The 26964-nt window shown below is 26.3% G+C and overlaps 1 protein-coding gene across 1 annotated transcript; it reads right to left on the reverse strand.

The window, feature by feature from the left end:
* Positions 1 to 1113: 1113 nt before the first annotated feature.
* On the reverse strand, positions 1114 to 10792 carry LOC145842833 (aspartate--tRNA ligase, cytoplasmic-like). Its single transcript, XM_082950316.1, has 12 exons — positions 10750 to 10792; positions 9591 to 9778; positions 9071 to 9269; positions 8197 to 8302; positions 7685 to 7831; positions 7085 to 7228; positions 6614 to 6716; positions 4843 to 4990; positions 4209 to 4355; positions 3552 to 3675; positions 2107 to 2290; positions 1114 to 1376 (listed from the first exon to the last, which is right to left on the reverse strand). The coding sequence occupies exons 1-12, from the start codon at positions 10779 to 10781 to the stop codon at positions 1285 to 1287; spliced, it is 1614 nt and encodes a 537-aa protein (XP_082806442.1). The 5' UTR covers positions 10782 to 10792; the 3' UTR covers positions 1114 to 1284.
* Positions 10793 to 26964: the final 16172 nt, after the last annotated feature.

The following is a 26964-nucleotide window of genomic DNA, read 5'->3' on the forward strand; positions in this document are numbered from 1 at the left end:
TTATATACTTTACTAACTTTTAAGTTATAAGAATTTTTGTAAATAACTTATGAAACAAATGTATGGACCGCAAATTTTTTATTGTCAATTTTATTCCGTATTTTAAAATTCACTAAATTTCTAACTTATCCTTCATTTGCTGAGCTGGAGACCTCAAACTTTCAAGATTCATGTACAGTTTAAATACTGTGAATGGTAGAATTTCTAAAAATATGAAAAATAAAGATTTTAAATAAAAAGTGGTTACATTTGATATTTTTTTTATAATCAAACAAAAGATCAGCACTAAAAATACTTAAAAAATAGTAATAGACTTAACGTGATAATTTGAAGAAGATTTGATGAAAAATAAAGAAGATAGATTTTTAGTGAAATAATCTTTTTTCGCATTTTTGGTTTGAATCTTTCATTAGGAATTATGAAAGCTCCGGAAAACTAGTGAGCTCCGACTTGGACGGCTTATATCGCAAAAATTATTTTAAACGTTTTAAGCATTTAATTTCGATAGCTAGAATAAACTTTACAAAATAAGATCAAATTAAAAAAATCAAGGTGGACCCCATATGCCCTTGAGTTGTTTTAGTCATTTTTGATAGTTTTTAATTGTGTGACAAATCATTTTAATAATAAATGGACGACTTTTGCTGAAGATTTGCTTAAACCTTAAAATAACTGGAGTTGAAAATTGGTGATAATATGAGTTTACTATTTTTTATACTAGTTAAATCAACAAATATTGTTACCATAAACTTTTTAAATTGTTAATATAATTATTTTTTAATATATTGTTCGTCCTTGACTAAGATTTTTTAGATACTACTAAAAATTTGTAAGTAATTTTATTAAACTATACAACTAATATTAGTTTTTTGCGTCAGAAACTTTTTTTTGTAAATAGTTAGTAAAATTAAGTTTATAATTTTCCAAAATAACAATATTGTTATGTTTTTATGTTAATTATTGTACATATAATAAACATTGCACTTTTAACTAAAAGTTACTAGCTGATGACAGAACACTTAGTGTACTTAGTGATAACATTATCTTACTTTAGTCTGTACTTAATTTAAATACATACGTTTTAAGCATTATTTACAACAACTGATTAAGTAGTACTTTAGTCAGACAAAATTTTTATTAAACGATACATAAGCATCACAAAAAAAAAATTTCAATAATAATTTTACGAGACAAAAAAACTTCTGTCTGCTTACAAGTTAGTCTAAAGTTAAATGCACTATACGATAATAACACCAAAGCTACATAATATTGAGATGTGTGTTTCTAGGGAGCGAGTCGTTTGGGGTCGCGAGGGAACAGTGACGCGCTTCTGATGTTGGTCAGTCCCAAGTACAACATGGTCACTCTCTCCAATCCTGTTTAAATATCGGAGTTTTGAATAATTTTTCGATGTTTTATAAAAATTGTATCTAGAAATAACTTTAAAAAAAAGTGGTTTAAGAAAAAGTGGTGAAGAGTTTTTATTTATTTTTATAAACCTAAAAAGTTTTTTTTGTTTAATCAGTTTTAGTTTTTTTCCATATAAATCAATTGAAATAATATAGTACCAAAAAGGATGAAATAACTAATTAGTCTTTAAGAAAAATTGTTGATTATGCATTTGTTTTGAAGCAAATGTCGTAATAATACTTAACTATAAAATTTTGTTTCTTAATCTACTTTAACTTAAAGTCCTTTGACTAAAAAGGCAAAATAGAATAGAATACTCAAACTAGCTACTATAGTTTGGCTTAAACATCTGATTCACTTATTTTAAGCTCGGATTTCTACAAGTTTTGAGTAAATACTATACTCGTAAAAATTTTTATTTTTAGTTTATATTGGTCGATTAAAGTTAATATTTTGAATTTCACATAGGTTTCCGTAAAAAAAACTTCGCGTTGTTCTCTAAAGTAGAGAAAATGACATATTAAATACATAGTGTTGCGTAAACTAACTAAAAATTTATTTTTTAAAGTTTCCTATTTTACAGATAAAATAATAGTTTTATAAATCTTTTAAATATTTGTTTATGTTAACAGTAAATTATTTAAAAGTTAAGTTTATATTTAAGTAACTCTTTTTTGTAAATACACAATAACCAACCGATACCACCACCGGCGTGGGGTGGGCAGCCGTACTTGAACGAGTCGATGTACGCCTCTATGGTCTTCAGATCGATACCGTGGTGCTTGGCCCTTTCAGTCAGGAAATCCGGGTCGTGGATTCGCTGAGCTCCCGAGAGTATCTCCTCGCCACGCATGAACATGTCATACGAGTTCGACCATTTCTATAAAAAAATTTTAGAAATTTATTTTTGAATAAATTTGGGTAATTTTTTATTAAATTGTTATTTTTTGTCTTTACTGGTAAAAAAATGTTGCTTCAAAGCTGTTTTATTTTCATTTAGTCTTAGTAGTTAAAAATGAAATCTGTAAAGTGGTATAGTCGGTGTGGAAAATAAATTCTAGTTTATAAAAGTTTTGATTAGTAATTAAATTCATCAATAAAAGATTTTGTGTCATTACTTTTGAGAGACTTATAGAATTTTTCTTAACTAAATATAAAAATAACTTTTTATTGATTATTTGTGCATTTAGTCTGTGAGGTGACATAGCTTAGAAGTACGTACACTCAAAAAGTAAAAACTTAATTAAAATTAGTAAATTAAATTTTAAATCTTAACAAAAAAAGTTTAAATAAGTCGCTTAGTTGCCAATGTAATTTTAATATGAAATGCGTTCAATAAATATTATAACTATAAACGTTCAATAAATATTTTGTTGCAATACGCTTCATGCAAGCACTTGAAACAGGTGCTTGAACAACAAGTGGTCAATTATTAAAACTTTTTCAATGAAATATAAAATTATAACAATTTACACATTTAACTAAAATTATTGAAAAAAATTTTAATTAATTGAATATAATAAACTTTATAACTTTTAACAGTTATTTTAGCTTTAGGTGAGAGTTTTTACTTTTATACTTGTTGTACATGGCATATATCATAACACAACAATTTAATAAGTTAAGATTAGTTATCAAATCAATAATTAAACTCAATGATTAAATTTTTCAACACGAAACTACAAAATAAGGTAACAGCAGCTAGAATTATTTAAACAACTGATAGTAATTTCTAATTAATTTAAAGTAGTATCTGCAGAACAGTTTTCAATGAGATTTTTAACTTTACAAATCAATAGCATTAATGTAGGATGTTAAAGACAAAGCTAGTAGGTTAAGTAAACTAGTTTAAATATTTTTATAATAATAATTTGTTATCTCTTTTAAAAAAATAGCTCTTCATTATTTACGAAATAACTAAAATTGTAAGGCTTTAAACATGGGTTAAATGAAGAACTGCGTATTTTTTTATTTGATTAAGATCAAAAACTCAATACATAAATAATAAAATCTTGAAATATTTAAGAAATTAACCTCGTTGTTACGATCAGGCATCATTAAAACATTTATGACAATAAACAACAAGTGTTTATCTTATTAAAATACAATATTCAGTAAAACTTTCTAGTATAACAACAAACCTCGTTGTTGGGATCGGGCATGGTGTAGAAAGGCCTCACAGCGAGCGGGTACTTGTCAAGTATGTAGAAGTCCGTTCCGTACTTCTTCTTCACCAGTTTTCCCAACAACTTCTCGTTTGGTGTGCTGTTTAATAGATTTGTTGTATAAACAGGTTAGAAACTAACAAAGGTTGGTATAGCTTTATACAGTTTAATGATCAAGTTTTTACTTTGTTAGCTATTTTTATAAAAACTTAACAAATAAAGCAGAAGTTTTAACGATGTGATGTAAAACAGTCTAAATACGACAATCAAATCAGCAGTTTATATATTCTCAACTAATAGAAATGCTTCAAAAAAGTAGCTAACCAGATTTCATATCTAATAAAAACATTAACTAAATAAAGGGTTGTCTAAGGATTTTTGAATTTTCAGTATAGTTGGTCATAAATGAAGTATAAGGTATCACTGTCGGAAGTAGTATAAAAAGTATTTAAAATACTGTTATGCATTTTTAAATGTGTTTTATAGTAAATAAAAAAAATTAAATGACACAAAAAAAAATTAAGGACTTTTCGTGTCTTACCAAAACTTCATTATTTTACATGTAAAAGTCGTTCAAAATGTTAGGTTTGCTTGCAACCCCGTATACTGTTGTTTTTTAAACTTTCAACAAACCTGAGATCGTCCTCGTCTCCCATTTCAACGCCGACGTCCCTCAGCATCTTGACGGCTTCGGGGAACTGGAGTATGAGCGAGGGCTCGAGAAACTTGAACTCGTCGGCCGGGTACTGCTGGGCCACCGTGTCAATCTCAGGCTGGAACCTGGGGAAGTACCAATTATGATAAAAGCGTTGATGAGGTATTGAAGTATATTTAGAGTTTGTTTATGGTCGTGAATATTTGAGTGCCCATGTTGGTTATTAACTTTTCTGGTATTAAACAAAAAGCAATTTGCTACAGATAGGTTGTTATGTAAAGATCAGGTGTGCAACACAAAATTTACAGTTGATGATTTGTTGTGTAAGCAAAAACTTAGTTACTTATTGTTACATCTAAAATGAAAAAAATACTTATATATTAATTCAAATGCACTTTTAAATTATACACTACATTTTATTTTTTATAAATTTTAAAACTTACTTCTATTCATTAATTCAGTTTACAAAACTTAATTACTTAAAAACAGTCAATAAAAAACATTAACAAAATTTTGCTAAGTAGAAACTACTTTATTACAAATTTTATTTTTCACGTATTTATTTTATGCTACAACAACAAAAAAAACCGTATTTTTTCAAACAAAACCAACTCCTTTTGTAGCCCCTTGAAAATGTGAATGAAGAGGTTTCCGATGACTTCGAGCGCCTCGTGGTAGTGGTATTCTATTTGCATTTCCAAGTCGAGGCCGACGAACTCGCACAGGTGACGGTGGGTGTTCGAGTCCTCCGCTCTGAACACTGAAAAAAAATTAGTAGGATACAAAACTTGTATATAGTTTTTCAAACAACTTTTTAACCAGAGGACCAAGGCGAACAAAGTATAAACGTAAATTTCATAAAATGTTAACTAAAAAATGGTTTTAAAACGCTTGAGAATGTTTTGCAATTGTAAAAAAAGTCAAAACTTGTATTTTTTTAAAGTTTTATCTCGTAAGAGTGTAAAACAAACTATACGAGTTTATTACAGACTAATTGAACAGAAAAAATTGTTTGAAAGATATATGAATATTCAATCTGGTCTTTATTTTCTTAACTATCAATCATCTAATTCCGACAAACGTAGAACTAATAGAAAATTATTGATCAGCTCAAGCAATGGCCTTTTGAATAACTCAGTCAGTTGAGTTAAAAATTCTCTAGAGAATTAGATGGACAAGCTTAATTGGGAAATTGTTAAAACAGATATATGTATAGTAAACAATGTTTATTTGCCATATACATTATGTATAAAGTGTCATTAAGACATTGATTTTTTTTTTGTAAAAAGGAATCATTATTACATTTTAATATTAATTCCAATTTACTTACTAAAAACATTAGTTTAAAAATAATAAATGTTGGATATTTTATACTAATTAACATATTTTTACAAAAAAAAAACATAACAAAGCGAAGTTTTCTGTGAGCTACAGTTTTTTGCATACAGAATAGCTTGTAGAAAACATTTCCACGCCATACTTTACTAGAGTTTTTGATAGTAACTTTAAAAAAACCATATCGATTAATAACTCAAAATAAATTTACCTGAGTTAGAAAACTTTCATTTTGTTTAACAAATAAACTGTGCAGAACTTTCAAACTTAGTGAGGAGTTTTTTTTTTCAAGCAAACATTCTATAACGAATTACTATGAAGTAATGTAAAAATAAAATAACATACTGCTTATGCGGTTAAGAATAGTATAACTATAACCTATTTAATAAAAAAAAGTCTATTGATTTTTTATCCCAGCTATTTTTCATTAATTTAAGTTTATTGGTTTAACTTTTAAAAACGCTATGAACCTTTAATGTGCTAAAAAAATTAGAATCATTCGATTCTTTGTTCATCTTATGACACGAAAAATAATCTGAAAATAACCTGGACAGATTTAAGTATTGTATTTTATATACAAGGCTCGTTAATTTTTTTTGGTAATTTTATGTATTTAGGTTTTAAAGCCTGAAAATTTTGTTGCTACTTTGAGAATGTAACAAACATTAAAGCTTTGAATTCCACAACTTATGCTGTGGAAAACCAAAACTACACCCCTGTACTCTTTGGGTTTGAGTAACTACAATTAACAGAACAGGACAAATGTTTATATGACGCTCAAACTATCTTCAAAATGTAAAAAATGAACGATATTTGATAAGCGAAAATATGTTTTATTCTTTTCTATGTATTTTATAAAAATACCAACTTGCAAATGATAAATTAACTATGTTAAAATGAACTAGAAAAGTTTATTGTAAACTAAAACTTTTTTTTATCAAAATAATTACTACAAATTCAAAAAAATCTAAAACCATACCAAGTTACAAATTATTAAAAGAACGTCTTGTTAATTAATTAAACAAACACAATCAAAACAGCAACTAACCGGGTCCGGTGTGAAATACTCTTTTGAAGTCGGCGGCGATGGCCATCTGCTTGTACAGCTGAGGTGACTGAGCCAGGAACGCGTCTTTTCCAAAGTATCCCAGCTGGTATTATTTTTTTTTGGTGTTATTATAAAATAACTTTAACAACCACAATATCTACCATACTCAGATGTGTAAGTGAGTTTAAATAAAAGATGTAAAGATAAAATACCATTTCGCAGTACTGTGAAATAACAATTTAGGTAAATTTTTCTCCTGAGTTAAATGGTAAAAAATTAATAAACTAGCTATGCGCCGAAGTAGCAATTGAATAACAGTTCTAAATATACATAAAATTTACCAAAACGAAAACTACTTTTATTTAAATTTTAATTATCATTTTTGCACTTGTATGTGAAACTAATGAAAGTTTTAAGTTAAATTTTCAAACATGAAAAAACTAATAAAAAACAACATTACACAAAAAAAACCTTGAAAACGTTCGCTCCTCCCTCGCTGGCGGCGCTGATGAGCTTGGGCGCTTGAATTTCCCTGAAACCCTGCTGCCTGAAGTACTGCCTGAACAGGTAGCACACTCCGCCCTGCAGCTCGAATATGGCCTGCTTGGTTGGCGTCTGTTGAAAAAGCATTGATGACTCAGATGTTTTTTTTTGTAGTGAGTGAAAATTTAGCTAAAAGTAAGATGTAAAGGTATAAATGAACGTAAATTTAATTTTCAAGTTATTGATGTATTGTGAATTAGACATGGTACTATTTTGGATAATATTTTTAAGGTTGATTTTTTTTATTCTTACTATAAGGCAACTCATAAATTTTAGTTAATTGCTCTAAAATTTATTTTTATTATGTTTTTATGACTTTCATTTAGAATAAAATATTTTAAATTAAATAATCATGCTTGTTTTTCATCATAACAAAATAAGCAATAATAAATTTAATACCATTTTGGATTGTACAATTTTTAAAAGAGTTAGAGCCTAAACAACTTCCACAAAAAAATCTATACGTTGAATTTGATCAAACACTTGGTTTGACAACATCATAAAATACTTTCTCAAACAAATACCGACCCTCAAATCGATGACGCGGTTGTTGAGCCTGGTGTCCTGGGTCACCCTCGGCCCGGTCTGCCCCTCCTCGCCGTCCTCGATTTCCGGCCTGGACGCGTCCTCGATCGAGAACGGCAGCTTGGGCGCCGCCATCGACACGACGAACAACTGGAAAAAAAAACAGTTTTGTTGATAATCATTCTAAAAGAAGTAATTTTTGCTACTCACCTAAATATTTTAAGAGACCAGTTTAATCATAGTTTTAAAATGATGAATCGTTTAACTTAATTTTAAAAAGCTGAAGAAGCATGCTTAAAGATTTAGCTGCCTTGATTTAATCAAAATATTAAAATAAGTTTATTTTATGATTACAGCTTTTACAGAAATTTTTGTATAGATATAAGCTATTTGGTATAATAATAATATACTTAAAAAAGTTAATAAACTCTTATTAGATAAAAAAGTTATCAATCTTATGTAAGTTGCTAAAAACCTAAGTATTGTACAAAAAACAATGTAATTTGTATACTAACAGTTTTAACTTGAAGTTCAACGTCTTTTTGTGAACAACCTTTCACTTTTTCTGCAGTTTTCGTAACAACACCAGTGACATCGACAATTGACTCCTTTGTTACAGATCTACAAACAAATTTATATATGAATAAAAAATACCAACAAAATAAGTTTTAAAATAGTAAAACTTTTTACAAAAGTAACTTTTATTGAAGTATTTACAATAACACCAAAATCTTTATTTTTATACTAACATAGCTATCTGAAATTATAGTTTACATACACACGTATTGAATTTAAATATAACAATTATAATCATAAAAGTTAAAGCTTTACAGATTTTTAAAAAACAAATCAAACTTTAAATGAAATTAAACAGAAAAATTTAAAGTGAAAAATCACAAAACTAACTAATTAGACTATATGTGAGAAAAATCATTGTCACTGACAAGCTCTGATAAGACTTGTTTAGTGAAACAGCGTAACCTAGTGACAAATTGTTGAAAAGACTTATATTAGTTTACCTCTCTAATTAAAAACAAATGAGTTGAGATCTTTAACCCATACGATTTTAAAACTTGTGTATGAGAAAAATTAACACAATCACACCACGAACGAAACCTACCAAGTTATTTACGCCAAAATCTTTATTTTTAAACTAACATTTTAGGGTATCTGTAAATAATAGTCACATAAAAACTTCTTGAGAAAGAAATATAATAACCATATGATCATATTGAATTATAAAGAAAAATTATAAAAATATCCTAAAAGAAGTTTTACAGAATAAAGTTAAACATCAGTATACAGTTAAACATATACAGTTAAACCACCAAAATTAGAAAAAGCTAACAAATTTAACATTGTATGAGATTTAAATATGAGAAAACTGACTTGTTGCAGAACTTGACCATCTGCTTGGAGACGGTCTCGCTCACGCTCAGCACGCACTGCACCGTGTACTGCTGGTCCCTCACCACCATGAACGACTGCTTGCTGCCGACGGCGCGCACCTGGTGGAACCTGCCCCTCACTCTTACCTCGTCCCCTTCCATGGAGGCGGTCAGCTGGCGCACCGGCGTCGCTACCATCGCTGTTGAAATTTTTTTAGTATAATTAAACATATACGAAAGTTGATATTCTTTGATAGTTATATTAACATAGACGCTATAATATTATCTAATAGTTCAAGCAATATAATATTATCTACCTTTTGCAAGAACCAAAAACAAGGTTCAAGTTATTAATCTAGAAAAACTAGTAAAAATTATTTTACAAAGTAGCAAATTTGTAATAAAATTAGTTTTGGACTTTACAGTTAACATAATTTAATCAAATCTAAACACTATATAAAACTGGAACAAACTTCAAAATACAAATCAATTTAAAAACAAATAAAGAAAATTCAAGAAACCTGCTTTCTCAGTCGACTGAACCATCTTCATCACCCCGTACTTGCCCTGGCTGACGTCGGGTCCCTCGTCTTGCTGCTGCTGCTCGGCTTGCACGTCCTGCTGCTTCTTCTGCTTGTCCGCCTTCTTCGCGGCCTTCTTCTCCGCCGCCTTCAGCTTCTTCAGCGCGTTCTTCGACATCTTGCCGTCTCTGAGTAAAAAGGAGTAAAAAATACTTAAAAAATTAGAAAGATTTAAAATTAATAACTAATATGAAAAGAGACCTGACACAACTTTCAAATTGTCAGTTTCAAAGTTTGTTCATAAAAAGTTATAATGTTAATGTAAGACAATTTCATTTTAGCTTTAGCTTTTTGTACAAATTAATGTTACTGAAAATATGAGTCGTTTATCAAAGATTTAAATAAATTTATCTTTGATTATTTGTAGCAAGTTGAAAAAATCATTTATAATAGAAATTAGTATAAACAGGAATTTTAAGCACTTACATCATCTTGAAGTTATTTTTTGAACATATCAGAAACTATTTTACTTTACTTAAAAATTTTGTTATATAACTATGTAGTTCAATGATATGAATTTACATTAATAACTCTTACTGTATGTTAAGAGTAAAGTTTTTTTTCTAATTAAGAATAATGATAAATTTTGAAAATTAGTTCTGGAAAAGGCAGATATAAAAACATTTATTCTTCTAAATGGTTTTTAAGGAAGTACAAATCCATAAAAAAAGATTGTTTGAATGCAGCTTTCTTATTTACTAATGTTGAAAACTTGAAACAGGTTTTTTACATAAATACATTCGGTAAAATGTTGAATGAATATGTAATTAAGTTAAATATTACTACTATATTTGTGTATATATCTTTTTGAATAGTTTAAAAATATTTCAAATAGAAAGCACCAAGTATTCAAGTATTGATTTAATAAAACATATTTTCTCTACAGTTCTTGTTTAGTAAGAAATTCCTAAATTTATACTTAAATTTTAATTATTATAAGGAAAAGTAAACTAATAAATTATAAAAGGTTAATTTTTACTTGACCAAGACTTTAAAAACTTTAGTTTACTTTTTATTTATCAACTATTGCAAAAAATTTAAATATAGGCAAGAGTTTTAGAAGTTACAAACCAAAAAAATTAAAACATAATAAACAAACCCAGCAACTTCAGTTTCGTTTTGGTTTGCCATTTTTATATTTATCACCTGAAACAATGTAAACTAATTAACACATACTTTTTGATATAGTCTAATTTTAAACTAAAAATTATGTGAATTATCATTAGATTTTTTTTATAAATAAATAACACTAACTAAATAAGTGATGCATTTTTAAGACATCTAAAATATAAAAGTTTAAAAAATCACAGTACTTTAACCATATGAAATAACTAATAAAATATATCTAAAATTACAATATGAGTACTTTTTAAGATAATAAGATTTGTAAAATGTATACAAGTAATATAGTTGTTTTATATTTTGTTAAAAAGATGTGAGTAAAATAAATTTATATATTGAGTTACCAAAGATTTTTTGAAAAACTTTTCTAGCTTTTCTGAACTTATTTCACGTTTTTAAAAGTACAACTTTTATTGTACATTTTTGGTATAAAACTAAATTTAAGGTAAAAACTATCTTAAATAATTTAAAATTTATGAGAATTGTTGTAGTAATACTACTTTAAATGAGTTTTATAATAAATAAAAACTTAAAAAACCAAAAAAAAAATTTTGATGATAATTTTTTAGTATTTAGTCAAAATTTCATTGGTTTACATGTAAAAATTGTTTAATATTCAAGGTTTTTTAGTAGATTTTTATTTCAAAAATTTCTCAAAATCCAGGTTTTTCTTTTTGCTAAATTGCTAAACTCCATGTTATTCCAGGATTCCAGGTTTTATAACTATCCTGTATAAAAAAAATAGCAAATTTACTTAACAGTTATTGGTGAACTAAAAACAAAACAATGAAAGTTTTGGTTAATGGATATAAATTTCATTTAACAAATATAATCATGCATTTACTGGATTCATATTAAGATGTAGTAAAAAATATATCAGGACTGATAGGTGAATTAACAACAAATACATCTCAGAATGAAAATGAGAAAAGTTTTAAACAGAGTTGCCACACAGCTAAGAAAATTCATTCTCAAAGTTAACATTTTAGTTTTTAATCGTAGAAAAGTTACACCAATTAAAGCACAAGATTATCACTATTTTTGTTCTACTTATATTAACCTGCTTATACACCTGTATTGATTTTCGAAGTCATGTTTGAAAATTAAAAAATTATTTGTTAGACGGTGAGTTTAGTTTTTATAAATGAGTAAATAGACAACTAAATTTGTGAAGTATGTGTATTTTAGCAAAAAAATGCTTTATTTTCTTATTTTGCTTACCATTTATTATTAGCCTTTTATTAGCTTATATTATTGCCTTAACTTTATAAGAGGTTTTGTGTACTTTCCTCTCTTAGAAAATTATTTTCTAATTATTGTTCATGAACATTTTGTATATTTTATAGTATAGTACAGGGTTTCCCAAACTTTTTTTCAAATGGCCCCCTTTATAGAAATTAAAAAAGCTATAGCTCCCTTACACATGTCAGTTTTATTATATGTAGTTAGTTAACAGAAATAAAAATATACTATTACTGAATTTTGTATGGACAGTGTTAATACTATATGCAGTTGCAGTATCTTAGTAAATCAGTATATTTTGTAAAGATATCCATTGTCTTTTGAACAGTCACATTATAAAAAAGTAGTAATAAGTACTTGACACTTTTTCATAGTTCTTTTACATGTTTTAACATAAAACTTAAAACTCATAAAAAATTTAAAGTTTGTGGGCTACCGATGTTGGTGACCCAACATCTAAAGCCTCAGTTTGGTCAGGGTGACTTACTGTGGGCAGATAGTCAACCTGACCTTTATTTTCAGACTTTTCCTGCAAGCGGGGTGACCTTCTAACAGGCTTATTTTCAGGACCCGCTGCAGGCAACTTATCATTAATATTCTCTAAGTGGGACATAGTACTATAACTTATTTATAAGTGCTAGTTTGTAATTATCAGTGGAAAATATATAATAAACACTTAAAGCTACTCTAGGTTACTTTATATAAATCAGACAGACAGTTTTAAGTGATGAATCTTTTATATAAAACAAAACAAGAAATAATAGCATATACAAAACTATAAATTACTATGACAAACTTTTTAGAACTACAATCTATTTAAATCTCTTTAAAAGACTTTAAACAATAAACTAAAAACTAAATAAAACTTTTAGTAAAGAAGAAACTGTAAAAGAATAAACTATTAACTATAAACCTGGCTTAAATATTAAAACAATTAAATACCAGTTAAAATATTCACTTTTAACACAAAACAATACTTACAATACATAATCACAAATCAAAACAAGGTAGTTCCAGCTGCACACCAACTAACCAACTGCTTACAAATACACTGACTGTCATTTTCTGATATTTAGTTGCATCAGAATTAGTTTGAAACACGTCAGATGATTCTCATTGGCTAGTGCAATGAAGCGTGTCAAATTCAAAATATTCTCTGAGCTCAACTTTGAATAATGAATAATGCACGTATTCATTACAAGTTGAATAAAAGTTTTTATGAAAAATATCAAAAACATAGGACTATTTAATAACAATTGTATATCATATTACAAAATTGTTCACTTTTAGGCAAAATAAAGTACAGTCTTGTATTTTGATTACTTTTTAAAATCTAATCCTGTGTTTTTTGAGTTTTTATAGTACAATCAGAATCATGTTAACAAAAATATTATTTATCAAAACTTTATGATTTGACAGTAACTATTTTCTAAAGAAAAAAAAAAGCCTAGAAAATACAGCTAGATTTTTACTTGATGTTTAAAGTTATCTTAAATGTACTTACAAGAGCTAGTAGCAGACTGTTTTCATTAACTTATTTTTTTAATAAAAGTTGCTACTATTAGGTGGCTTTATAGTACCTTTAGAACTCAAGTGATAAGTATGTAAATTTGTACAACATTAATTTTAAATATCTTTAATAATGCCATGTTTGGATAATACATTTTAGGCTATAAAAATTGCTATAACTTACTATTTACAAAGTTGAAACTAATTTATTCTTATATATTTCATCAACAATTAATAATTTAGTCAATAATTTTCTATTACAGTTTTACATTAGTGAACATTTAAACGTTTCACTGCAAAAATTCTTTATCAATTATAGTTCATAAAAATTATAGACTTATATAACACTTTATTAATAAAAGTATTCATTTATTAACAGTTTATAGTCAAAATAAAACCTTTTAAACTTTGATAAAATGTCTACAAATTCACATGTTGGCTTTTAAAGAAAAATATCATTAATTTATCATTATATATCAAGTTAAAAGATAATTGATTTAATATTTTGATGTTTGAAGATAATAATTAAAAGTTTTCAAAGATATTCTTGATCCCTTTTTAAGATACAAAAAACTAACTTGATTAAAATATCAAATAAGTAAGTTACTGTATTGTAAATAAAAAAATTCTTGTTAGATTTTTCAAACTACAGCAGTTTTATATTTTAGTAAAAAGGCCATAGAGGAGTACAATATTTTTTAAGAAAATAAACATTGGTTCCTAAATGAAAACTTAAACGTTTATACTATTCACTAAATTGAAAAAATACATACAGTTCGAGATGTAGTCACTTGTGTAAGAAGTTTTCAAAACAAATGTTGGAGAAGAAATTTTTCCTTGCGAACTTTCTCAGTATTTTAAAAATATTACTAAAACTCTACCATCTCCCTCATGTTTTAACTAACTAATATAAACTTTTTAGGAAATGTTCCTTCCTTGCATTAAATTTATAAGTTCTAGTTTAACAATTAAAATACATATAGTATGACAACTTTATGACCAGAATAAGAATTATATCTTAATCATAATTTATAAAATTGATACCATAAGATAGTTTATTTTTAAGTTAAGATTAAACTTAAAAAGTTTAACAGCAATTGCTTAAAAATTGTAGGAGAGGATAATTTTTATGAAATAGTCTTTTTTTTTTTTTGTATTTTTACTTTGGTTATACCATAAGGGAATCTACTTAGCTTTCTGATTTTGTACCCTTTCACTTCAAAAAGTAATTAATAATAAATGTGTCTTGAACTAAAACAACAATATCTAAATAGTTTTTTTTTTTGGATTGATATGTATTTAAAACTTTTAAACACTTTATTTTAATAATTATTTTTTAATGATTTGTATTTGATGCAATAGTAAGTTAATTAAAGGCCATAGGGAGTAATGTACTTATATTACATGTTTATATTATTAAGAATCTCTAACTAGCAGTTGCTTCTTACCAGTTTGTAAAATTTTAAATTTTAAATATAAATGAACTTAAAAAATTATTTAAATATTGATTTTAAAAGGTTTTTGGTTTAAGACATATTTTTATATTTATAAAATTATTTTATCATAAAGCTTTGAAAATACCTGTTTATACATCAGACTAAAAGCTTTTGGTAGACTGAGACAAAAATATATTAATAGTTTAGTCCACTTTTTATTATTTATTTTAAAATATTTTTTACTAAAACTATCTTTAAGAGGGTGGCCACAAGTTTTTCATATTTTAACTTATCAAGACTTATAAGATCTTAAATTTGTTTTATAATTTCTAGTATCAAATTATACTTGATGCAAAACAAAGATTTAATTAATTCAAATGATTTTTAAAAAAATACCATAATGCTACTATAAAAGTGTTTTATTATAAATTAAATTCTAAATATTACAAAAAATTATATTGTTAAAAAACATATTTTATATCTAATCTAAATTTTATCATCTTGCATGAACAACATGAGGCCATAACTTGAAACTTACACTAGATACTTTTGAGTTGCAGATGAAGAGCAAAAAAAAAAGGTTTTATGTGTATTTTATGGTAGTTTAGAAACTTACACTAGATATTCTTGAGTTGCAAATGAAGAGCAAAAAAAAAGGTCTTTGGTGTTTTTTATCGTAGTTAATGAGTAATCTTGTTGAAGGGGGCCATTGCTTTTTCAATTTTTTTAAAGGGGGCCATTTGCAAAAAAGTTTGGGAAACCCTGCTATATATGTAAATAATTAAAAGAAAGTTTCACATAGGAACTTTTTGATTTTCTCAAAAAAAAAAGTTAAGCTAATGAAAAATGATAAAAAACTACTAAAACCAGAAAATGCCTCCATGAATCTTACTTTAAATGACAAAGATATATCTAAAATTGACTTCTAGAAAGCTAGCTTACTCAAACTTGAAGTTTTGAAAAACTTTTTGAAATTTAAAAATTTCTAGCAACCTTATAACTTCAAAATAAGATACTCAATATAAAAAAAAAAGGATTTTAGAAAAACACCATGTAAAAAACTAATAGCTTTTGTTCTAATAGGATTTTTTATTGAGTTAATGAATTAAATTCTCAAATATATTATAGAACAAAGTTTCCCAAAGTGGGAACTCTACCCTTGGGAGCCATAAGTAAAAATAAATAGTTTATACATTATATATCTATATAGCAAAGGGGCCACAGGGGGCAATGAGGTCATAAATTGAAAATCACACTAGATATTCTGGAGCTGATGATGAAGAGCAAAAATAAGGTCTTAGGCATATTTAATGGTACTTATGAAACTTATACTAGGTATAATGGAAAAGTTTCAGGAAATTTAGGGGGCCATAAGCTGTTAAAGGGGAAGCCACAAGGCCATAATTTAAAACTTACACTAGATATTCTGGAGTTAATAATAAAGGGCAAAAATAAGGTCTTAGACGTTTATTATGGTAGTTATTTGATAAATCTTTTTGAAAGGAGCCATAGCTTTTTTAACTTCTTTAAAAGGGGCCTTTTGAAAAAAGTTTGGAACACCCTATTATAGAACACCAAAAAATTTAAGCATTTGTACTGACAAATCTTGATATACTGATGAAAAAAAGTTACTTTAATTAATTTTTAATAAAAAATATTTTTTAATTTCAAAACAAGCTCACAATTTATTAATCTATTCAAAAAATATGAGATTCAAATTTATTTTATATATTAAAACTTTCCAGCATTTGAACTAATTGAAATAAGAAATAGGTTGTTTTATTTCATGATTTTTTTTCTTTGATTATTTTTACAGAGAATACTGATTTATTATTTTAGTATTTTTTGTGCTTGTTTATTATTTTGGTTTGGTTCAACTCTTACATATAGATATAATTCAAATTTGAAAAAATTATAGGTTAAATTAAAGGGTTATATTTATTTTATTCATTTTATTAAGTTTAAGCATAGTTTTTTAAGGTACAGCTTTATTTCACTATATTTTTTAAAATATTGCAACTTTATTATTAATTTTTTGGTAATTTCCTAGCATGATGTCACACCAACATCAAACTGAAATTTTATTCAAGGTCCATTTTAACAATAACTTTAGGCTAAAAATGACATGTTATAAATACATAAATAATAATATAATACTCATTTATCATAAAAATAAAACTTGAATACTTAATTGCTTTCATTTTACAACATAAATCAATTACATCAATACAATATTTGGTTGCGATTATAAAAACTGTTTTTTTTTTGGTTTTTTTTATAATTTATAATTATTTAAAAATTCTTTCCGAAAGAATTTTTTGAACATATCAAGGAACATTTCCTGAAAGTTTGAGGTAGTTATCTAAAAAACGTAGGAGAAGATAGATTTTTAGTGAAATAGTTTATTTTTGCCGTTTTAGTTTGTGCCTCCCATAAGAAACCTATTGTTGCCTCTGACTTTGACCAGCTATATCTCAAAAATTATTTTGAATGTTTTAAATCTGTAATAAGCATTTTGTATTTCAGTAAAAACTATATAAGAAGATTAAATTTCAAAAAAAGGTGTACAAAAAACTTTACTTTTTAACGTAGAGTTTGGTATGTATTTTAATGTTAAATACTATTATATATAAAAAAAATTTGGATCATTTTGTTTAGGAAAACATTGAATGTTGTAAAATTTAATAGTCTCATTTTTCATAGAGTTTTTAATTTTTAAGTCTAAATTTTGACAGTTAAGTTTTTTTTCATGTTTTAGCTCATAATAACTTTGATCAAAGTTGGGTATGCAATTCGATTACAACTCGAGGGTTTTATGTGTACCCAGGTCCGTGTATCATAAAAATTTTAAGCAGCTTTTCGTTTTTTGTTTTTATTCAATAAACTATAAATTTATTCTAAATTTACAAAATGATTGCATCAGATTTTTCTAGAGATTAAGAAGAAAAGTTGCATGCTGACACAAATACAAAAATTTAATTAAGAAATTTTCCCTAATTCTAACCTCGATTTAAAATATAAACCAGCGACATTTTCTACTAGTTGATGTATTTTGTACCTAACCTACCTACTTTTTGATCAAACTGTTATAAAATTTTTAAGCTCTAAAGTAAAACAACTGCTTAATCTAATTGTTTAAAAATATTTTTTACATTATTGTCCTGGAAATGACGTCAAACTGTATCCGTGGTGTACGACTCGATAACCGAAAGGTTTTTTCGTGCACCAGGTCCTAGGACCAAATATTTTGAGCGCTCTTTATGTGTCGTTCAATAAACAATATAACATACATAAAAAATTTAATCTCCGAAAATTTAATAACCTTATATGCAACAAAAAAAAACAACAACTAGTTTTCCTAAAAATTTTTGGTTAAAGTTTATGCAAAAGCTAATTGAGCTGTATAGTAAATAACATTGTTTACATTTTTAGTAGTTATAACAAAGTAAGAGCTATAAAGTTTTCTGTAAATCGAGCAGGTACTTTTCAGATAATTTATATTTAAATTGTTTTTTTTTTACTTTAATACTGACAATGTAAATTCTGTAAATTAAAATAAAGGCGTTTTTTTTTTTTTGTTTGAAACCATAGATAAAAAGCAAATTAACATACTCTATTACACACTACGACTACACACTTATTTTACCTAAATGAAAGTAAAAAATGTTCTAATTGTAGTTTTTTTACCCACTTACTAGTTTTTATTTACACTATTAAAGAAAAGAGCTTAACCGCGTTTGAAATTCAGTTTATAAAGCTATTTAATTAACTTATCCATTTTAAAGTTAGTATATTATTTATTGAACGAGAAAAATAGAATCACTCAATATATTTGGTCTTAGGACCTGGTGCACGAAAAAACATTTCGGTAATCGAGTCGCACACCACTTGGATACCTTTTAACGTCTTGTCCAGGACATAGTAAAAAAATTAATGAAACCAATTGAAATGTGTTATAAAATTACAGTGCAAAAAATAAAATCACTTGGTATCTTTCAATTCCTAAGGTAATCGTAATATCAATCTTTTTTTTTAATGTGCTGCTTTAAAAACACATATATAATAGTAAATAGGTAAAAGCTACTTCAATGTTATGAGACAGTTTTATCTCGAAATTTATGTTACAAAATTTTTCTTTAAACAAAAGAACTTTAACACAAGACTCGATAACCAAAAGGTTCTTCATGCACCAACTCTTTGTACTAAATATTTTGAGCGTTCAAAAAACTGTTAATAAATAAATACATTATTAAAAACAAAAAAAAAACTAAGAAATTAGGTAGATTAGAAATAAAAGTTGTTTTTTATTCATATATTTAAAAAATATATATTTTAATACTAACTAGTTGCTCTTAATTTCATTATTAGTGTACAACAGTGGCGTCGAGTGGCCTTTTTGTTAGGGGGTGCTGCAGATTGACATTGTCAAATTTAAAAATCCATAGTTTGAAACATTTAGATAAGAATCGTAAAGGTAAAAATATAAAAAAATAAATATTTTTTCAGAAAAAAAAGTTTAACATACTTGTTTAAATAAATCTTTTTAAAAATTTAAAAGAACATTTATAGATAAATAAAAACATATACCTTTACCCTATAGCTACTTTTTTTTTCTAATTTATATCCATATATACTTCTGTATTTGCATAACCATAAATAAAGTTAAGACTTGACTAACAAGTATTATATAACAAAAAAATGCAAGAAATTAAAAAAAAAACGAGGTTGTTAAAATCTAATTTGAAAAAAATATTTATCTAAAACAGCTGAAACTTTTTATACGTATCACAAAACAAAAGATAAAGCTCATTAAGATTTTGTATAAAACTTTTTATACTTTCTAGAAGTAATAATATCTAATAATGAAAATAGTTATATAAAAAATAGAAGTTTTATATAAAAGATGCAGATATTTTTAAAAACTTATAAAAAAGTAAAGTTTAGTCAGACTTAGCTTTCAATTCTCATATTTAAGAAATAAAGTAAAACTTGTATAAAAATTACTTACTTGCTAACTAAAAAAATAAAAGTTCTAAAATAGTCTATAACTATTAAAGTCGTTTTTCAAGAAATATTAATCTTAAACTATTAACTTAATCTTCAAATAAAAAACTAAGTAAAATGAAAATAAGTATTTAAATACAAAATTAACAAAAACAGCAAAATCTATGAATTGTACAATATTTGCAAACTAACAAAACTAAAAATGGTTTTAAAACCTATAACTGTTAATATCTAATCACTAATAAAGAGCATTCAGGAGACAAAGGTATTTCTATTTTAATAACATTTTTTTTTAATGAATATTTATGATGCCCTAAGAGAGACGAGAGAGTGAAAACTTGTTATGAAAACATTACAAAACAGATGGTAGCTTGTTTTTAAAAACATAAAACTAAGTTTCTAAAAAAAAATGAAGCAACATACTAGAAAACAACAAAAAAACAGTTTAACAACCTTGCTACAAACTTCATATCAAATAACTTTTTACTTAAAATAAATGCATAAAACTTGTGATTTAAAATAAAAGTGATGAAAGTTTATATATGTCGAAGTATAAGATTTATCTATCATTCATCTTATTAATTTTCAAAACATTTTTTAACTTTTTATATATGCTTTTATTTTGTTGTGTAAGTACGTTTTTAATTAAAATTGAATGTATTTGCTTGAAAAAATAATTTGGAGTTAATAATAAACAATTTTTTGCTGAGAAACTTGTTTTTTTCTCACATAAAGAAAACTTTAAGCTCTTCATCTTAAACCAGCTATATGTCAAAACTTAATTCAAGAGCGTAGTTAAAAGAACTTATCGTTTATATGAAATATTACAATACAGAGTAAGATTAAGCTTTAAAAACATATTTAATTAATGCTTTGATATCAGATTAAATTTCAAATCAACCCACACATTATTCATGAAGAGTGTCTAAGTTCTTTAAAAAAAAAGTATTTTGATAAGAAGATAAAAACTTTTTAGTTAAAACTAAGGCAAAGCAGGTTCCTTATGTAAGGTATTTAACAGTAAAATACTAATATTTCACTAAAATCCTGTATTTTCATTCTTAGTAATAGTTTACATTTTTTTGTAAAATACATACGATTTTAAAAAATATTTAAAAGTACATGTTTAAATTTTAGAGTGTTTTTAGTAAAAAAAAATTTATTTTCATAACTTCTGCCATACTTTTTCTTAATATTTCAAACTACTTCAATAAAATTTATTTTCAATTTCTAAAGTTTTCAGGTTACGATCTTAAATAGTAAAAGAAAAAATAGGCTATACAATTTTTTGAATTTATCGTTTTGTTTTCTCCCAATAAGAGATTCTTACTTTGCCGACTTGCCTTATCTAAAAGGTTAGTTTGAATTTTTTTTTAATCAGTAATGGAGCTTGTAAGCTAGCTAAAATTTTATAAGACAACTTCGAAAAAAAAAATTCAACACCCAACCCCGTCATGACCTTAATTGATAAAAGGATGTGGATCTAACCTTATCCTAGTTTTTTAGAAAAAAATATCCTACTAATGAATTGCCAAGCTTATTTATAATGAGTATTTTAAATTTTTGATTTTTTTTTGTACACAATTTGTATTATCAATATCAGGCAAACACATTTAAAACTTGCATGTAACTTGTTAGCTACATTTGCTTATCTAAATAGTAGAAACCATCGAAAAACTAAATTAACTATTTTTTTTAAAGTTTAATATGTAAATAAGATAGGTTTTTTTTTTTTCTTTAGATATTTTTAGGTATTCTGATATAAAAAAATAATGATATGAATAAAATGGTTAACATTTTATGAAAAATTACTCAAACAATTATCAATAAAACACACACAAAACTGTAAAGTTTTGTAATTTTCATACAATAATGCTTTTTAAGAACTTTTTACAAATTTTGGCTGTGATATTGTTTATTAAACCACAAAAAATACGCTCAGAAGGTTTGGTCAAAGGACCTGGTGTAAAAAAACCTTTCAGTAATCGAGTCATACACCAGAACAGTTTAACGTCATGCCCAGGACATAGTAGTTTTATTTTTGTTGTATATGTCTTGACCACTGGGTCTTGATCTTAGCCAACTCAACGTGTAAACTACACATTCAGTATATTCAGCTTGTTAGCTATCAGTACATTTCTCAATACATATTGTTCAAAACAATTTTTTCAATTCACTTGTCGCTGCAGTTCATTGCAGCACTAAATTTGAGCTTTTCAACTACTTTTTGTATGGAAAGTTTGTATATGTTTAAAATGCAGCTGATACAGATTGAACATGCAGCTCTAATTTTACTAGTATTTGAAGATTAAATATAAAAAGTATAAAAATAATCAAACGTGTCATTAAATTCAATTAAAAAAGGTGAAGAATCTGAAATTAGTGGTTAATTTTTTTTTTCTTTTTTTTTTGATTAAATTTTACAACAGCTGCGGTGTGCCACCCACGCGACGCCCCTGGTATTCAGTAGTAATTTCTAAATTATCGCTTTGATACAATTTCGCTTTTAAAGATTTTTTAACCTAAATATTGATAATATAACCTTGGCCGCTAATAATTGTTATTTTGATGTATAAACCCGCACTTTTTTTTATCTTAAATCTGGCACGTCTACTAAATTTTTTTTGTAAATAATTTACTCCTAATGTAAAAAGCTTTATCATTTTTATTTATTATTTCTTAAAGTTTAGTTATTTAAAGTTTCTCACATTCTCTTTTAAATAAATTAAAAATAAGTATTTATTTAAGTTTAAATAATTGTCTAATTCTAATCTAATTCCCTGGCCAACTTTAATTTTTTGTCTAAAGCTTGTATGATTATGTCCTATATAAAAGATTTTTTCAATGTCATTCTACCAAAAGTGTGCATTATGCAACTTTGCAAAATATTTTTAAGGAAATTTCTATCTCTGCAACACTGCTGTTTCGTATAGTTTGACAGAACTTTACAAAACTTTAACAAGTGATGTATCCTCACCGTTATTTCTCACCGTTATTTATTTCGAAACAGGTGATGTTTTCATGCATTTTAGTTTGACTTAAAAATATAGCCTTAAAGTTTAGTATCAAAATATACTTGATTTTATTAACGGTTCAAGTAAGAATAAAAAATAAAGTTTGAATAAATAATGAAAAAAAAGTTTTATTTTAATTTTGACACTTACTTTTCATCAAATTTTTCAACTTCAATTCTTTGGCAAACGATTAAAAAATAATTAAGACTCTACCACTGCCCAAAGTTTCAAAATTGTTCCCCCCTCTTTTTCGTTTTCTTACAAGTTATTGCCCCCGTCCGACTTAATAAGTTTGCCAAAAAGGAACAAATAGTACTATTTTGAAAATCTGCTTTAGATTATAATATTTTCAGAAGTTCCACATACCATACTTTAGTTTGCATTAATAAAGTAAAAAACTTAGAAAAATATTTGTCTACGCTTGCTTGCTTATCAAAATTATTTTTGTCTTTGACCAACTGTGCTACAATTTTAAGCATCTTAATAAAACGCTGCTAATTTATATAGTAAATAACATAACAATAAAACAAGCGAAAGCCACCGATTCGAGGACCTCAAAACACTGGGAAAGAAAGAAAGCAAGAGGAAATAAACGCTCGAGCTTAAAAGAAACTTCCTTCTGGCTACAAAAATTCTTTAATAGAAATTCAACTTTCCCACGCGGTCAACAAGCTTAAGAAGAAGTACAATGTATAAACGTCGATATTTCCTAAACAGCCAGAGCTTGGGTGCGTCATCCACAAGTTTTACCAACTTTAAAAGCGAAGTGAGGTTAGCAAAAAAAAATGCGAAAACGTTATGTCGTTGTCCCACGGACCGTGCTATCGCGAAACAGATAATAAAGGAAGGTTTTCAATCCGTCTGTGATCTCACGTATCGGTAGTCTACATGACGGAAGACGCAGAGACGGCTTTGACCTTTTCTTTAGGCAAGACCCTTGATTTTGATGAGTCGCATTTTACGTTTATGACGTAGACGGCATCGGAAAAGGATTATAAGTTGTCTGGCAAACGAATGGGAAAAAACTAATTTTCATGTTTGCGATGAAGGTTTGGTTGTCACGAGTTATTTGATATTAATTTATTACAAGATAAGTGTCTAAAGCAAGAACTAGTTTGCTTAAAAATAATTTTGTTTTTTTTTTAATTTTTTTCTATATAACTTTTTTTTAATGTTTCCATAATGGTGAGTTAAGTTGAATTCTTCATTATCGGTAAATATAAACTTTTTTTTTAGCAAGGGTGTTCATTGAAATACGTGCTAAAATTTTAATAAGTAAAAACTGTTTGAACTAGTCTGAATTATTGTTGTTTCCAAATATAATATAACTTTTGTTTTATGAATACATTTTGTATGCAGTGCTTTTACATGAAAACATTTTTTTTCCAGTAATTTTAGCTAAATTTTTATTTGTCATAAAGCATTTATTTTTTCCTACAAGTGTTTACTTATTATCTTATTAATATTAATTAAAAGTTTTGAGGTTTTTGATCGCCGTTGCAAAGTTAATATTCGTTTATGTTTAGTGTAAATTTAAAGTACGCTATTTGTTTTAGTCTACGAATAACCTTTTTAAAATACTTTCTTGAAATACTTAATAAAAAAATGATGACTTTTTCTTGTTAGCTTCTAAGAGATCTTATCCATTAACTAATATTTTTTGTCTAGCTTGAAAAAAAATACTTATCTGCTTCTTACCTAATTTTTGATAATAATTTATGTACATCTTTCTGTTTTTTTGTTTTTAACGAATATTTTACGACAGTTTAAAGATTAAAACATGTCAACACTGAAAAAAAAAGTTTGAACTAAAAAGTATAATCTATAACTTTTAAAATTTAATTAATGATCAAATTCGATTTAAAGTTTTAGTTAATACCAAAGTTTAAACTTATAGCGTGAAATTAACTATTTTAAACTCTATAACTTTCTACTTTTATTAACAAAATGTTTTATCTACTAGTCAAACTAATAACTGAACTTTGGTATATTTTTTTGTTAGCGAGCTTAGCTTAACTCAGGGGTCGGCAGCCTTTTGTAAGTTTCAATTTCGCTAGAAAAAGTTGTTCGCGGGCGGCACTGTATAAAAGTCTTCGACAGGCTGCAGTTTTTTAAAAGTATCTGTAGTATTCAACATAAAATTACTACTTGAAACCCCAAGAAAAAAATATACGTAAAAGTAAAGCACTAGTATTGAGTAATTATTAAGTTAATAGCCTAATTGTAAATTTTTAGAAACTTTTTGTTACTGGTTTTAGCTGATTAGTACCTCGCGGGCTACGGATTCCGGCTTTGAGGGCCGTATTTGGCCCGCAGGCCGCAGTTTGCCGACCCCTAGCTTAACTAAACCTTTAACTGTTTAAGTTTTAAGTAATAAAGTTTTCGTAGTAATAAATAGCAGCTATCAACAAGATAAGGTACCCAGATTTGTTGTAACTTGTTAAGTACAGAGAAATAGTACTATGTAGTATGGAACTCTTATGATTAAACTATTAAGTATTTAACATAAATCATAATACTCTAGGTCTTCAGAGTTTTAGCATGCCAGTTAACGCATGCCAAAATACAAACTATGATTGTTTTTTTGACCTAATTTTCTTTGTTCACAAGTTGAGAGTTTGGCACAAGTGTTAAGTAATTTTAGCAAAGTGTTAAATTGATAAAACAATTCAAATTTCTATTAAGTTGGATAAAACTCTGTTAAAACAATTGTAGCCGATCACTAGTTGAGACAGTGCTGTATTGAAGAAACTTTTCATTAACTTAATAAAATACACAGTTAGTTCTTCGTTACTTTGGTTTAAAAAGTAAAAAACTGATTGAAATGTTATTTCAAAAACTATACTATAACAGTTTATTTAAATTATTTTTTGTTTAAATAAAAAACAGGACAAAATAAGTTGAAAACTTTTTATTAAAATCATTGTTTTCAATTATGTATACAATAAATAAAAAAACAGATGAAATTTAGATAAAAAAAAAAAAATTCAATCAAATACATCTAGTGAAACAAACACTACAGATTTTAGCTAAATTTAAAAGAAAACAATTTTGAAATGTTTCACTGCAAAACTCTCTTCTGCAGCTGACTCGGTTTTCTTTCTGTTTGTACCTCAACATTTCAGCTCCATCTTAGTCCTCTTCAGCAGATTTCCTACAATTTTCTTCTCCTGCAAGGACTCCGGAATCTTCCTCAGATTGCGTCTTCACTTTTATCTTCGCCTGCATCCTTGTTTATTTTATTGAACAATTTATAAACTTAAAGTTAATATTTAAAAACTTTCGGTTTAAACGTAAAAATTTAACTATAAATATAAACACGAAGGTTTGGTCCAATATTGAAAACTATACAACTGTTGTTGACCGCTAATTCAAAAACTAATAGTTGTTCATATTTATTTAACCTTGTTCAATTCGATTTTATTGATACTGTTAGTTATTTTTTTATATTTTTACTCTCTTTTTTTTTACTTTTTTTTACTAATTTTTTTTAAACCAAATCTGTGTTTACAGTATACTAATCATTCTTTATGTAATAGATTAAAACTTTAAAAATAAATTTCTTGTATTTAATTTTATAACTAAAACTTTTAGCTTACTTACGTTCAAAAATACTTGTCTAAAACTTATTATGGAATGTTTAAAGCTTTCCTTTAAATAAAAATATATATAAAATTTCTAAACATTGTACATAAACTTAATAAGCTTTATACTCGTTAAAACGTTTCTCTACTATTTGTCTTACGCACCTCTTTTTTGTCTGTTTTAAGTTAAAAGTCAGCACTTTTCATAGCTAACCCAAAAAAACTTTAAACTTGATTTATCTTGAAATACTGAAAGGTAAACAAAATGTAGTCTAAAACGCTTTAAATTGTAATTGTTCATTATTAACAAAATTATCATTTTTGAAGCATAAATTGACTTCATTAACTTTTTCAATAAAAGTCGTGAATAAAATATATTTTACAAATTTAATAACTTTTGATT

Source organism: Thalia democratica, chromosome 1 (assembly GCF_965202585.1).
Source record: "Thalia democratica chromosome 1, ktThaDemo2.hap1.1, whole genome shotgun sequence".
In the NCBI taxonomy this organism is placed as follows: Eukaryota; Metazoa; Chordata; class Thaliacea; order Salpida; family Salpidae; genus Thalia; species Thalia democratica.